Here is a 14,004-nt window from a genome sequence, read left to right as displayed (position 1 = left end):
CCATGTACGGGACGGCACTGTAGTCGCCGGCCGCACAGACGATATAGCGGGAGTGGCCGGCTGGCCGCTTCGACGCCTTGGAAGGGAAGGTCGGGAAAAGGTAGGGAGAATGTTGAAAAAATGGAAAAAATGGGGAAAAATATGGGGAAAATGCAAAAATGGGGGAAAATGTGGTAAAAAATGGGGAAAAATTACGAAAGGGAAAAATGGGGAAAATGTGGGGGAAAATGGGGAAAAATATAGGGAAAAGGGAGAAATGGGGAAAATGTGGGAGAAAGGTATAAGGCAGGGGGGAGGAAGGTAGGGGGGAACCTGCGCCCTGACTAGGGACGCTTCGACTATTGTGAAAATGTTTTCTTCTTGATGAGCACCAGGGAGCCGGGTGAAAGAAGAAGGCCAGGTTGCAGTGAAGGTCCAGGGCAGGAGAGGCTTGAAGAAGGCAGTCAGGGGCAGTCCAGGAGAGATGTTGATGGTCCGATCGTTGCTGGCTCTCTGCCAAATTGCACAAGTTGTCCGCCTTTTAAAGGACCAACGGGCCTAGCTCTCCCTTTGTTAGCGACAAATTCCGAGAATTATTTTTGGGTTCCCGGAATTTGTCACAGGAGAGAGCGCCGTTGTTGCGTAACTTGGAAGGGGACGATTTTGACTAGGTCCTGACTGTTCTTCAAACCACTTTGCCCGTGTCATTTTTATTCAATTATATTTTGTGAGTTTGCACATATTACAGAGAGAAAATATTTTTTACAAGGCAGCTTTGCACAATATTTAATTTGTGCAAATTTACATATTGAAGAGAGAAAACATATATTTAAATGGGGAAGATTTGCACAATATTCAATTTTGTGCAAACGGCAAGTTTTGTAAAGGAAACTGCGTTTGCACAATTTCAAAATTTTATGCAAATCTTCCATGTTTTGTACAGATGATAGGTATTTAATTTATAAGAGGGTGTTGGGGGGTCAAGCCTTTGTTTTTTGTCTATAATGATGACTGCTTGACCCCGTGGTTTTATTTATTAATCAGCAGATAAGATTTATAGTTTTACACAAGTGCAGATAAGATTACAGATTTTTAGAGAGAGTTTGTTGCATAAATTCGAAGACGCGCAGAGGTGAGTTTGTAAAGGAAACTGCCTCTGCGTAAATTCAAATTTATGCAAATTAATATAAAGTCGGTGTACACGTCCGGTACAACATCCTAAATATTGATCTGCATAGTGTTTATAATAAAACCTTGGTTAACAAATAATTATAAGCAATAATAAGTCACCTGAAATATCAATGCAAATTGAAAATATCTCCCGAGTAAAAATAAATGTCGCCAACGGAATTGAACCCGGTCAGGTGCTCTGAAACCACTGAGCTATGTCGGCTTATTTCCAACCCGCCAAATGATTCAATATGTACTAATACCTCAATCAACAATTACTGCTTATTATATTTTTTCCACCTGTAAACAACCAACTTTATTTTAGTAGGAAAGGCTTTGTTAGTGCTAAATTTCTCACTAGATGGCGTTGATACATTATATTTTCATTTGTTGGTGAAATATTTTTGACTTGTCAAATATTATTATTTAATTCAATTCCCGTTGGCGGCATTTATTTTTACTCGGGAGATATTTTCAATTTGTATTGATATTTCAGGTGACTAATTATTGCTTATAATTATTTTTTATCCTTTATGCTATGCATAAAACCTTGTCTTATAAACATTAATTTATCATTAAAAAAATAAAAACCTTGGTTAATTTATTGGGTGTTTAATCTATAGAAGGTAAGGCTTCAGGATGTTGCTGATAAACCACTTGTCGGAGAACTGAAGATGGTTTCCCGGAGTTGAGAGAAACACCAACTTCCCCGCTTCGTCCATCGCTTTTAAACCTAAACGGTCCTGAAAAATACATAACAAATAAAGTAAAAAGTGTGGAAGCTTTTTATAAAATTGTATTGAAATGGACAAAATTCTAATAGTTAGAATGAATAAATTACAACATTGGCATAAGTTAATTAAGGTACACACTAAAATATAGTTTGGTATTCGGTAAATAGATGGCAATATTATGTACCGAGTCAGCGGTAGATGGCCGGACACACGTACAAATCTCGCTTAAATGGAAAAAGAGAGGCTCCTCCGATTACCTCTCACTCCAGAAGACACGTGGAAACTTGAGTGGCAATCAGCCGACGTGAGGTATCCCCTTCTCGTGCACAACCCCACTCAGCGACAGTCTGGATTCTCACTGCCTCGTACCCCATGATGCATAGGTGGGGCCTTAAAGGGTCGGGGATGTGTGAATGCCGTGCGGTGTAAACCACTGAACATATGGTCAACGAATGCCCGCTGCAATCATTCCCCGACGGGATTGATGAGGGCCACAGGGCGACGCCTAAGGCCCTAGACTGACTCACTGACCTAGACTCACCGTCGATAGTTCCCTTGTGATCCCCACCATACAAAAGAAGAAAAAGAAGTATGTACATACAAAATGACAACACGTCTGTTTGGCAAAGAGTCTATTTGTAAAGAAAACGTTTAAGTGGGGGGAGCACGTTGACAAATAATCGGAACAGCAGTACCTATACAGAATAGAGCAGCCATGTAAAAAAAATTACACACGTTACTGACATAGTTGCAGATCATCACAACATTTTTATTGCTTATTATTGTTCTCACCATATTAAAATTTATAAATTAGCAATAAATAACACAACTACCCATAAAGCCATGAGAGATAATAATACAATACACTAATTAGACGTAGTAATAAATAATACAATTGATTTGAAGGTTAAAATCATGACCCAATAGTATTCTTGTTCATTGTTCGATATGGACTATCACCTTGGATGAGCAGCAAGAATCTAATCTTTGTAAGTACCAAGTGAAGAAATTTATTACAGTCATGATTTCAATGCTGGAAATAAAATATTACATTTTTTAATCCACACAGGAAGCTTTGAGGAAAATAAGTTACCTCCCTTTGAGGATGCTGTGTTAATGGTTTTGGTTTATTCGAGGAGGAAGGAGTGTCCATGGGTCTTGAAGAGACAATGTTGTAGGAGGGAGGAAACAGAGAGGCGGGTATATCTTCCCACCGTCGAGCAGTTAAACTGAAGAACAAGTCTTAGAAATGGCCTGTTCGCTTGTGACAAATGTCAAACATGTATGTACAAATGTTGTGCGGGCCGAAGAGATCAATAATGCTAGTTCCTTGGTGCATTTTCCATTGAAATACCAGTAGAACAGGGACTATAATAATTAATAATAATTAATTAATAATTCCCCTATCTTAGCTGTTTGATTGGATAAGGGAATTATGAAACGGACAATGATTTTGCAGTCAAGGGTTTTTTCAAGTATTTTGGGGCTTCAGATCCAGAGGTGGCACAAGCAAGAGTCGTTTTAAAATGATGTAACTGTACTTGTGTATTGGAATAATTGGAATTTACACTAACAAAAAACTGTCCAAAGAAGCGAAGCTAGCAGTCCAAAATGGAGTGCTGGTACCTACCCTGATGAATAGCAGTGAGGCATAGAACTGGCAGAGGAAGGATGAAAGTAGACTAAATGCCGTACAAATAAGATTCCTGGGGCAAATTTATTTATTTATATTTGTACGCCTAAAAAGGCTTTTACATAAAAGTGATACATGATGCAGTGTACATAGGAGAATATTTGTATACAAGAGATACTGACAGTATATAGATGTAATCCATTGTAAAGTAGGTACAAAATACACAATTGTAAAATTGTGATTACAAGTATAATGAGAAAATATTAAGAAATGATTAAAAAACAAAAAAAAAACTAAATATGAAGCAATATTAGTAAAATGAAGAGTAACATAAAGTAAAAAGAAATTACAACAACACTGCATATAAGACAAAACATTAAAACTAATTTACCAACGCTACTCTAACTTGTAGGATTTGACAAAGTGTTGGTATAGATTATGCTTAAGGCGATGCACTACGTCGTGTAATATTTTAAATTGAGCCGCTATCAATAATAACCCTTACGTAGATGGCGATAAGGTTTAAATTCCCGCTAAACACCATCCGCCTGTTTTGATTTATGAAAGAAAAAACATGGCCAAAAAGTGACTTTTATTTTATTTTGTGGATGTTCAGGCATAAATATTTAATTTTTATTCGATAATTTTATAAATAACTTAATTTGCCACATTATACAATAAAATCATAACCGAAAATGGGTTCGTAAGTAGGAGATTATGAACTTAAAATCAGTTTTCATAGGCCTTATACATTATTTTTTTCTGGTCTTATAAAAAATACTCGATTATTTCAAAGGCCAAGATGTATTCTACTCGCAGTATTTAATTAAAGCATCTGAAACATTTCTAGGCGACCAAATTTTCAAACCAAAAATACATGATTTTGCATTACTACGTATGAAATCGCCTTAATTCTATAAATAGAGACAATAAATAAATCAATAGAACCCCCATACTTGTTGCCCAGATCATGCATCCTATTGGTCAGTGAGTGTGTCTGATAGTTGGTTGTGTATGTATTGCAGAAAAAAATTATATGTTGTCTTGTATTCCTAGTTGGCAGATGGAATTTAATAGTGGCAACGATGGCAGGACTATCAATGAAGTTGTTAATGACTCTGTGTAACACAACCAGGTCTGAAATAATTATCCTGTCAGACAGTGTTATTAGATGCAATTGATTCATCAAACTGACATAATCAATGTAATCAATAGGAATTCTGAGCTTTAAATTTTCGTACTTAAGAAATTTGTGCTGAACTCTTTCATTATTATTGGAGTGAACTTTATATAAAGGGGACCAAATAGGTGAATTTTATTATACTCCAATTGACTTCTGACTAATGAAATATAGAGGGTTCTCATACAGTCTATGGACTTAAAATCAGTTGAAGTTCTGCAAAGGAAGCCAAGCATCTTTAAAGCCTTATTAGTTATATAGTTAATGTGTGCAATGAATGACAAGTTTTCATTGAATATTACACCCAAGTCACGAATTTGTGACACTGGTATTAATTTGATATTATTTATTGTATATTCATGTATGATATTATAACGAGTTGTGGAAAATCGTATAACTTGACATTTCTGAATGTTCAAAAATAAAGCATTTTGTTCGCACTATTGATGAAGCTGTTCTAAGTTATATGTGTGGTAAAACCATGCATGATTGTGTGAGAAATGTGGAGATCTGCAAATAATGCAAGGCTGATGTAAGCGTAATGAGTAAGATTAAGAAAGGGACGATTAGATGGTTTGGGCAGGTAGAGCTAATGAGCGAAGAAAGGAGAGTATGTGATGCAAATATGGTAGCAAAAGTCAGGGACGCCCGAGAAAGACATGGCAAGATCAAGTCAATCAGATATTAGAGTCGGGCCATGTCAAGAGTCAGAATAATATAAGAGTATATATGAGATGATGTATGAATGTGAATGAGGCAAGGAGTATGTGCCAAGACAGAGTAGTTTGGCGGTCCGTCCTCTCTGCCTACCCCTGCGCAGAGAAACAGCGTGACCGTTAGTTAGTTATTGTATTGTATCATTCTTGTGTTTATCTCTAATTTTTTGTTTCTATGCCATTTGTTGCAAAAAGCTATTGCATTACACTAGGGGAGTATACTAATTAATAACAGAACAACAATCTTCAATCAACCAACCTCCTGGTAAACGTCGGATTCTTGCAAAGTTTGCATCTCCTTGGCCTGTCCCGGCTTATAGAAGCCGAACCACTCGGTCTCGCGCGGCTGCACGATGGAGTCATCCTCGAACATGACCAGCACAAAGTTCTGCAGCTGGGCCAGGTTGTCCACGTAGCTCTGGTTGACGGAGTTCTCGTTGTTGATGTCAGCCAGGAACAGGCTGTTCTGCTTGTACTCATCTTCATTGAGAGGGTCGTGCCAATAAGTGGCCTGGACTAGGAGGTGCTGAACCCAGCTGGAAAGTTAGAAGAATTTATGTTACAATAAAAAAAACTTTATTACATTTGATGACTATCCAATCGACTTTCAACTCCATTTAGAATTTTGACATCAGAACAGTCCCCGTTAGGGTTAAACGTGACGTTCATTGTAATCTACGTCTTCATTGATCGATTTATTAAAATACGCTTTTTGCGATGCTATATAAATATTATTATTTCATTTATTATGTTAATTTGAATGCACTATATTACGTAATTAATTTATATTTGTTTAATGTAAAAGGTCTACGGGCGTAAATGAATAATATGTTCATGTTCTTAACCGTTATTGAGTTCTTAAACTCCCTTCTGCACTTAAGCTGACGCGTCAGCATTACCATTTACCCATAGTTCTGTAAACAGAAGACCTTGCGTCCAAAAAAGTATATATCTAATTTTATCTTATTTAATTAATCAAAACCAAAATTTACACTGAAATCATTAGAATTTTAAGTAGGTACATAAATACCTACCTACTTAAATAAAAATCATATATTTTATGTAATATATATTTTGTTCAGACAAGGAATTATACAATTTTTCCAAAGAAAACTTTCTTCAGAAAGGTAGGTACCTACCACAATATTAAAAAATGCAAATAAGAAAGTCAAACAATTACACATTTGAACGAAATAATCTTTACTGAACCATTAAAAGGGCCACCATCTTGAACTGGAAACGGAACGCACAAACAAATTTACAGACGGACAAAATACAAAATGATTGAGTTAAAACAGGACTTCACTATGCTCAGTCATCTATTTGGTAATTTTATATTTCTGAAAATGTTTTAAATATAAGTTAAAACATATATTTTTATTAAATTGTCATACAAACTGTTGAAATAAACCAGTAAGGTTAATTTTTTCTTACTATGCGTGAAATTGATAAAACATTTTCAAATATTGAAATTCTTGTTTGAAAAAGTTATGTTTTTGGAAATTGATTGGGTTGAAGAGTCGAATGGTCACAACAGGTTTTTTCAAACCTTGTAAACACCACACGTCTAATACTATTAGTTTGACAACACTATGATTTTGAAGAATTTAATATTTTGACAGGGCGAGATATTCGGTGAGCGTGAAATACCTGAAGTAGGCGGCATGGTTGAGCAGACGCCGCATGTAGTCGCAGGCCGAGTGCGCGAGGGCCCCACAGTTGGGCAGTCCGTACACGCCCTGGTGCTGGCCCCCCAAGGACACCAGGTTGAAAATAGGCGGGATTTGGTCACCGCATCTCTGCACAACAGCTCTCCTGAGAAATAAGGTGCAAGCAATACAAATCATTATTTGTTTATTAATCCTAATAACTAATTGACTAACCATCACACAATTCTGTCTTGACGCACACTCCTTGCTTCATACATTCTCTTCTGTTATTCTGACTCTTTTCATGACCCCACTCAACTATTTGATTCCACTGACTGTGGAATGTTTTCCCCGGGGTGTTCCTGACTTTCTCTTCCATGCACATTTTTATATTTTAATTATTAATAACAATGACTATTAAAGATACAAATAGTATAATAGTATATTCACAGTCTTTCTCAATAGGGAGTGTTGGAGTTAATTCATAATTTTTATGATTTCCTCATCTTTAAGTTTGTAGACCTCATATTCATGTTTGTTGACTGCGTTCGTCGATTTCCTCATGTTTATGTTTGTGGACCTCATCTTCGTGTTTGTTGATTTCCTCATTTTCATGTTTGTTGATTTCCTCATCTTCTAGTTTGTAAACTTCATCTTCAAGTTTGCAAACCTCGTCTTCATGTTTGTTGACTGCAGTTATTGTGTTTTTTAATTGTATAATTTTTTGCACTGTATTTTCTCGTTATACCCATTCATCACATAGCCATTTAACCCCTCCGACTTTTCGCGAACTTGAAGCTAAGATGTCTTTACCGAAATGTCAATTTCACGAAAACGTTGTGTTATTACCGCCTCACAATCAAAGCTCTATAAATGAAACATTACTGAACGGAGCCGAATAGTAAAAACTGTTTTAGAAAGGTTACAAAATAGGCTTTCAAATTGTTGTATCATAAATAAATATTAACATTTGTAAATATTTAAATTTAGAATGGAAACATGAAAAAATTGTAAAAATGACTCACCTGTAATGTTTTATGTAAAAACGATACTAAAATCACGGATAATGTAAAAAAAAAACACTTATTTCATCGTACAAATGTACAATAAACAATTCTGTCACTTCACTTTTTGACCATTTCATACAAAATATATTTTTAAAAAAATAATTAAACTTGCGAGGCGGGTCGGCACGTCAAACGGCTTTCTTGGCGTCGTTTTACGATTTGGCGGGTAAAATTTGCTTCCACTGAGTAGGTCTTTTTACGGGTTTCTATGGATAACTTTGAATAGAGATGTGAAGCTTCATTCAATACGAATATTCTACTTTTTGTTTTAGGGATGTCACTAGAAGAATAACGGAGTTATGACGATTTTTGTGGAAACACACGCGTTGACGTGTAAACACGCTTATTGTACTTGACTGCTATCGTTATTTTATCGTGTATATCTGCTTACGTTGCTGACCGGTTAAGGTCCTTTTCTTAATCTTGTTTATTACGATTACATCAACTGTGGTCGTACTTGGTCTTACCACTCATGCGCCTTAATGAATGTGAATGAGGCAAGGAGTGTGTGCCAAGAACAAGTTTCTTGGCAGTCCTTCCACTCTGCCTACCCCTGCGGGAAACGGCGTGATGGTTGCACCTCAGGGATTTCATTTCTACAGCATTCAGTTAACTTTCCTCCTTCTACTGACATACATCAGAGTTGGTATCAGCACTCCATTGTGGACTGGTGTAGAAGCTAATAAGATAAATAATACAATAACATTTACAGTAAATTCTCACTGATTCAGTAATCTGGAGGTATCTGAGTCAGAGACAAAGTGTTTAAACAAAGATTAAGTGTAAGAAAACAATCATTGATATGCAGATATTCTTACTGTGCACTTATATAACTTTAAAAACTCAAAATTAACATAATATATTGCAGAGTCAACAATGTTACATCAAAGTCAATTTACAGAAGCAATATATATTTCAATTGCTGGTTTAACCTGTGACAGACCACTCTATAAGCGCGCTATATTTGCATCGCTTGGCCATGATGTGCATAGCGTAATGTGTCGCCTACCTTATGATTTCAAGAACTTTATATAATAATACTTTATGTTTAGAGAAAACAGTGATTTCCAAGGCCGGTGAGCCGATGTTTTAACAACAACTAAGTGCATAGCTTTAACAACTTTCCATTGGGACAAAACTTTACCATTGAAAAGAATCAAATGTGTTATTATTAAGTCTTATAATAATGCAATATTGACAATGCAGAATATTATTTAGTCACGCATTCACTTCGGTTTATTGCTCAAGATTATTTATGAAACCTATTTGAAATTATTTATGTACACAACATTTTATTTCAACATGTCTAGTCCATTGCAATCTTTTTTTTTGTATTAACTCTGAACAGAAGGCCCCGAGCAAAATAATTACCCTGAAAAGGGGATGCTCCGGCCTTACCCGGCCTTTGTGGTCGAGGGGTAAGGCTCTCGACTAGCTATCCGAAGGTCGTGGGTTCAAATCACGGCACGCTCAAGTAAAACTTATTTGATTAATTGTTATTTCACAATTCGTTCATTTAAAATAATATATATTTTACTTGCGGCACGTTCCAGAGTGGAAGATTCTTTCAGTATCGCCCTGGTGTAGGACCGAATTGAAACGTTGCTTGAAATGACTTTAGCCATGTTTGGTGACCAGATCTGAATAGCCAGGTACTCACCCACCTTCCTCTCCCCCGTCTCCTTCCCCTCCTTACTACCTTCAGCCCCACAACATACCCCAATTGGGGATGACATAGTCTCACTGGCTCTGAGCAGTTGGGACTTTTAGAAGTATTCACAAAAATAAAAATGCTGTGTGGAGAATCTTTTAAGGAAATGGAGGAGGTTTTGGGAAAAAGTTATGAGGGGTAGGTAGGAATCAGTGGCGGTCGGTGACTTTTTGCAGAAGGGATGCTGGACATCAAATGTTTATACTCGTACATACATAGTACTTGATATCAAATATGCACATCTAGACGCTAGCCCGCGAACAAGATACGTTTAGGTAAGGTCTAAAATTATCTCCATAAATCCATTAAGGTCCAAAACTCAATATTTCCACTATCCAGAATAAGTTTTTGTTATGAAAATAACATACGATTTTCACTCTAAGTAAGAACCTGTCAAATCTGTGATTTATCTTGTCTATTGTTTATGCTCTGGCAACTTAGAACTTTAAGAGGAAGTGAAAAGAAATTCAAGATGGATTCACTTCCCGGCCGGACAGACAAGAGAGAGAGTGTCCGGTCGGGGGGTCAATTATTATTTCTGGGGCTCTGAGGATATTTCATGGATTCGTGATTAATACCGAAATGTTCAGTTTGTGATTCAAGTTTAGAAGTCTAATAATATTTCCCGCGAGTGGAATTCGCCCCGGGTGGCGTGGATAATGAAAACGTATTTTCGCCATGTGTGGCCATGGGGGTAATCAGAATTTATCCAAGCGATCCGTGATTATTTCTGCCGATAAACTGTTTTCGCCGTGTGCATTTTGATTCAGAGCATTATTATGTTCCACCTTGCCTCGTGGAAGGGCAACTTACGGATTAACCGTCTACTCATGGCTGGACCACACTGGGCCGTTGGCCAGCCACATTCTGATGCCGTCTACTCCTCTTGGCTGGACCACACTGGGCCGTTGGCCAGCCACATTCTGATGCCGTCTACTCCTCTTGGCTGGACCACACTGGGCCGTTGGCCAGCCACATTCTGATGCCGTCTACTCCTCTTGGCTGGACCACACTGGGCCGTTGGCCAGCCACATTCTGATGCCGTCTACTCCTCTTGGCTGGACCACACTGGGCCGTTGGCCAGCCACATTCTGATGCCGTCTACTCCTACTGGCTGGACCACACTGGGCCGTCGGCCAGCCACATCCTGATGCTGCCGTCCTCTAGCTACATGGCTGATTCATCTACTCCGCCATTCGCGGCACTCAGTGTTCGTTCCTCATAACTACGTGCGTTCATATTATTTTAGACAGGGTAGATAGATTCTACGTTCTGGTCGATGGGGGTAAGTTTTCACCTTTTTTTGTATTTCTCTGTGAAATTTATCAAATATAACTTGTTACGGCCAGTCCAAAGTTTATCCAGATTACTTTCATTCTATAACCTTGCAACTTCCTTTCAAACATCATGTAGATGGGATATATTTTTCCCCGCCCTGAATGGAGAATTATGCTCTACCGTCGGTAGGTCGGTTTGGCGAGCTCTTTTCCAGTTCAACCACTGGAAGGGACTCTGGCGCGTTGGCCTTCAAAGACCAACAAAGTCAAACTTGGCCACCCACTATTCAATCATAATAACAGTCAATAATGTACTTAGAAAAACCACACACAATAACAGCCTATTAACACATCTATGGGCTAAGTAAGTATCGTAACATTGTGACAACTATAATAATCCATAACATTTTTTTTCCCCAAATGGCCGAGACACAAAACTTTTTCGCATTAATGATTCAATTATACAACCACACAATTCACTTTTATCATTTAGAACACGTTGGCGAAGTATCCAAGCTCAAAGCAAACTGTCAAAGCAGCGGGCGCATACAATCCAATGGATTAGTAATAGAGTTTACGATTCTGTGTATTATACATATGAGCATTACAGACGGTTTTTGTACGTTGGATGCTGTCATTAAAATCGTATTAAGTTGACGAAGATATTGGCTTGTGGGTCTCAGTGGGCATGCGCGGAAAAAAAGTACGATCTAGCATTCTTGGATATGGTTTACAGATTACTTCACGATGTCTTATAATAATAATATTTGTATGAATTTTTATCACGCCGTTTTTGTAAAAAACATCACATTAGGGTCGCTGTAGAAATCCAAATCTTTTTACTCTAAAATGCAAGGGATGCGGAGCATCCACAGCATGTATGGACGGACCGCGTCTAGTAGAAATCACCGCCACACACTCACCGCCAAGACCTGGACAAACCTCACCCCATGAACACCCCGAGCACCCCTGCTAGACATATTGATTAGCCTATTGATGGTTCCTGAACCATGTCTTTGGACCTGTAGAAACTTAGAAAGCTGTATATTTAAATTTGTATTTATAGGCGGTATATTTACAAGAATTGGCTGCCTTGTGAAAAGCCCACAGCGTTGAAGCCGTCCTCCAGGAGGGGGTCCTCCTTGAGCAGGCGGCACGCCATCTCGATCTGTCGGTCCGCCGCCATAAAGTAGCCGTTCTCCAGGTCCTGCGCCACCGAGTCTCCGATACGCAGAGACTTCACGTACACCCCTTCCAGCTGCTCCTCCAGGAAGGTCTTGAAGGGACCCAGGCTATAGGGCATGCAGCATGCATCACCTGAGAGTCAAGGAAGTAACCAATGTACTTTAGATGGGAATAAAGTACTCCCTCACTAATCCACCACCCCAAAAACCCAAAAATTAGTGAAAGTGGCGCACATAGTGTGTGCACACTAAATATGGCTAAATTAACACACACCAAACATATTAATTTCGATTGTCTTTGATGTGCATTATTCCTGCGCGAAATTAATCATGTTCAATGAACTGAAATTTACACTGAATTTTAAAAAAATTTCAAAATTGAACTACTTGTATGAAAAATAAAATATAATATTACAAGAGACATCCTTTAAATTATTTAAATAAATTATCTTTTTAAAAATTCTGCACTAGTATTTCATAAAAAGAGTTTTTAGGGTGAAATTTGTTACATATCATGTTTACACTTGTGAGAAGGCCCAATTTTGTAAAGTTAATCAAATGAAAGACGTGGCAGAGCGAAATGAACAGATACACACGCAACATTTGCTAGAATATACATAGGACTAACCAAAATGTCCTTAAACACCAATAATTAAACCTGGTGAAATTGTCAGCTCTAACCAAGCTAGACGGCGGTATAATAACTGAGTAAGAGTAGTTAACCCAACCCAACCCGTGGGTATACAAAGCTGGGCTCTCAAGTCCAGGCGGCGGCAGAATACTGAATATAACATGTCTGATTTATTTATACTAACAAAGATTCCAAATACAATTCAAATATTTTTCAGAAAATTAAAGAATGTTCATAAGAACTTACCGTATCAAAAATATATGCCAATTGTAAAAATATAAAGTTAAGTTTTAGAGTAACTAGACACGCTTAGTACGAATATGTCAAATAAGAAAAAAAACATGGCCGAACTATCAAAAGGTATGAATTTTTTAAACTTTGATTGATAAAAATGGAACTTTAATCAATCTTTTATCGTATCCCAGACCTAAATTAATAGTTGTCTTTTATTGTAATTAAATTGAACCGATACTGTTACCTCAAAAAAATATTGTATAAGGCGTGTCCAGCTATCCTACAAGATTATTAAATTGAATATGTATTTGCTTACCCATCCCATGCCAAAGTACTATCGGCTTAGAACAATAACAAATTTGAAAAAGAGTGAAAACTACAATAAATTTTAACAAATTCATTGCTAGAGTGATCGCCGGTGATAACCTTTATATTAATAAAATAATTGAATTATTGTAAACAACTCAATCGATAACAACAAGCGCCACAATGCTGCTTTTCGAATGACAGAAGAAAACAACAATTGCGAAAAATGTCAACACAAAAGTCACCGCTGTCAAACTGTCACCGCCTGACATTTGGCCATTTATTTAATGTGGTGCTGCCACATTAAGTAAATCAATAAATATGGCGAGATTTATATCGAGTACCTCTTACCTTAATTAACTCACGCCGTTTGCTCACGGTTAGGCAGAGAGGACGGACCGCCAAACAACTCCGTCTTGGCACAAACTCCTTGCCTCATTCACAGTCATACATCGTCTCATACATACTCTTCTATTATTCTGACTCTTGACATGGCCCGACTCAAGTATTTGATTTCCTGATCGTGTCATGTC

General features: G+C 37.5%; 1 protein-coding gene across 2 annotated transcripts; it reads right to left on the bottom strand.

The window, feature by feature from the left end:
* Positions 1-1,197: 1,197 nt before the first annotated feature.
* Ppt1 (Palmitoyl-protein thioesterase 1) lies at positions 1,198-13,739 on the bottom strand. 2 transcript variants are annotated; one of them, XM_089633607.1, is made up of 5 exons: positions 13,482-13,739; positions 12,196-12,433; positions 7,063-7,227; positions 5,672-5,948; positions 1,198-1,892 (listed from the first exon to the last, which is right to left on the bottom strand). In XM_089633607.1, exons 1-5 carry the CDS (start codon positions 13,564-13,566, stop codon positions 1,767-1,769), a joined length of 891 nt encoding a protein of 296 aa, XP_089489733.1. In that variant the 5' UTR covers positions 13,567-13,739; the 3' UTR covers positions 1,198-1,766. The 2 variants fall into 2 exon arrangements, with proteins under 2 accessions (XP_089489733.1, XP_089489734.1); XM_089633608.1 differs by lacking the exon at positions 13,482-13,739 and adding an exon at positions 13,178-13,443.
* Positions 13,740-14,004: the final 265 nt, after the last annotated feature.

This window comes from Hesperophylax consimilis, chromosome 7 (assembly GCF_061612785.1).
Source record: "Hesperophylax consimilis isolate HC1 chromosome 7, BYU_Hcon_1.0, whole genome shotgun sequence".
Lineage (NCBI taxonomy): Eukaryota > Metazoa > Arthropoda > Insecta > Trichoptera > Limnephilidae > Hesperophylax > Hesperophylax consimilis.
The sequence above is the reverse complement of the archived record's forward strand: the minus strand, read 5'-3'. Positions and strand labels throughout refer to the sequence as shown.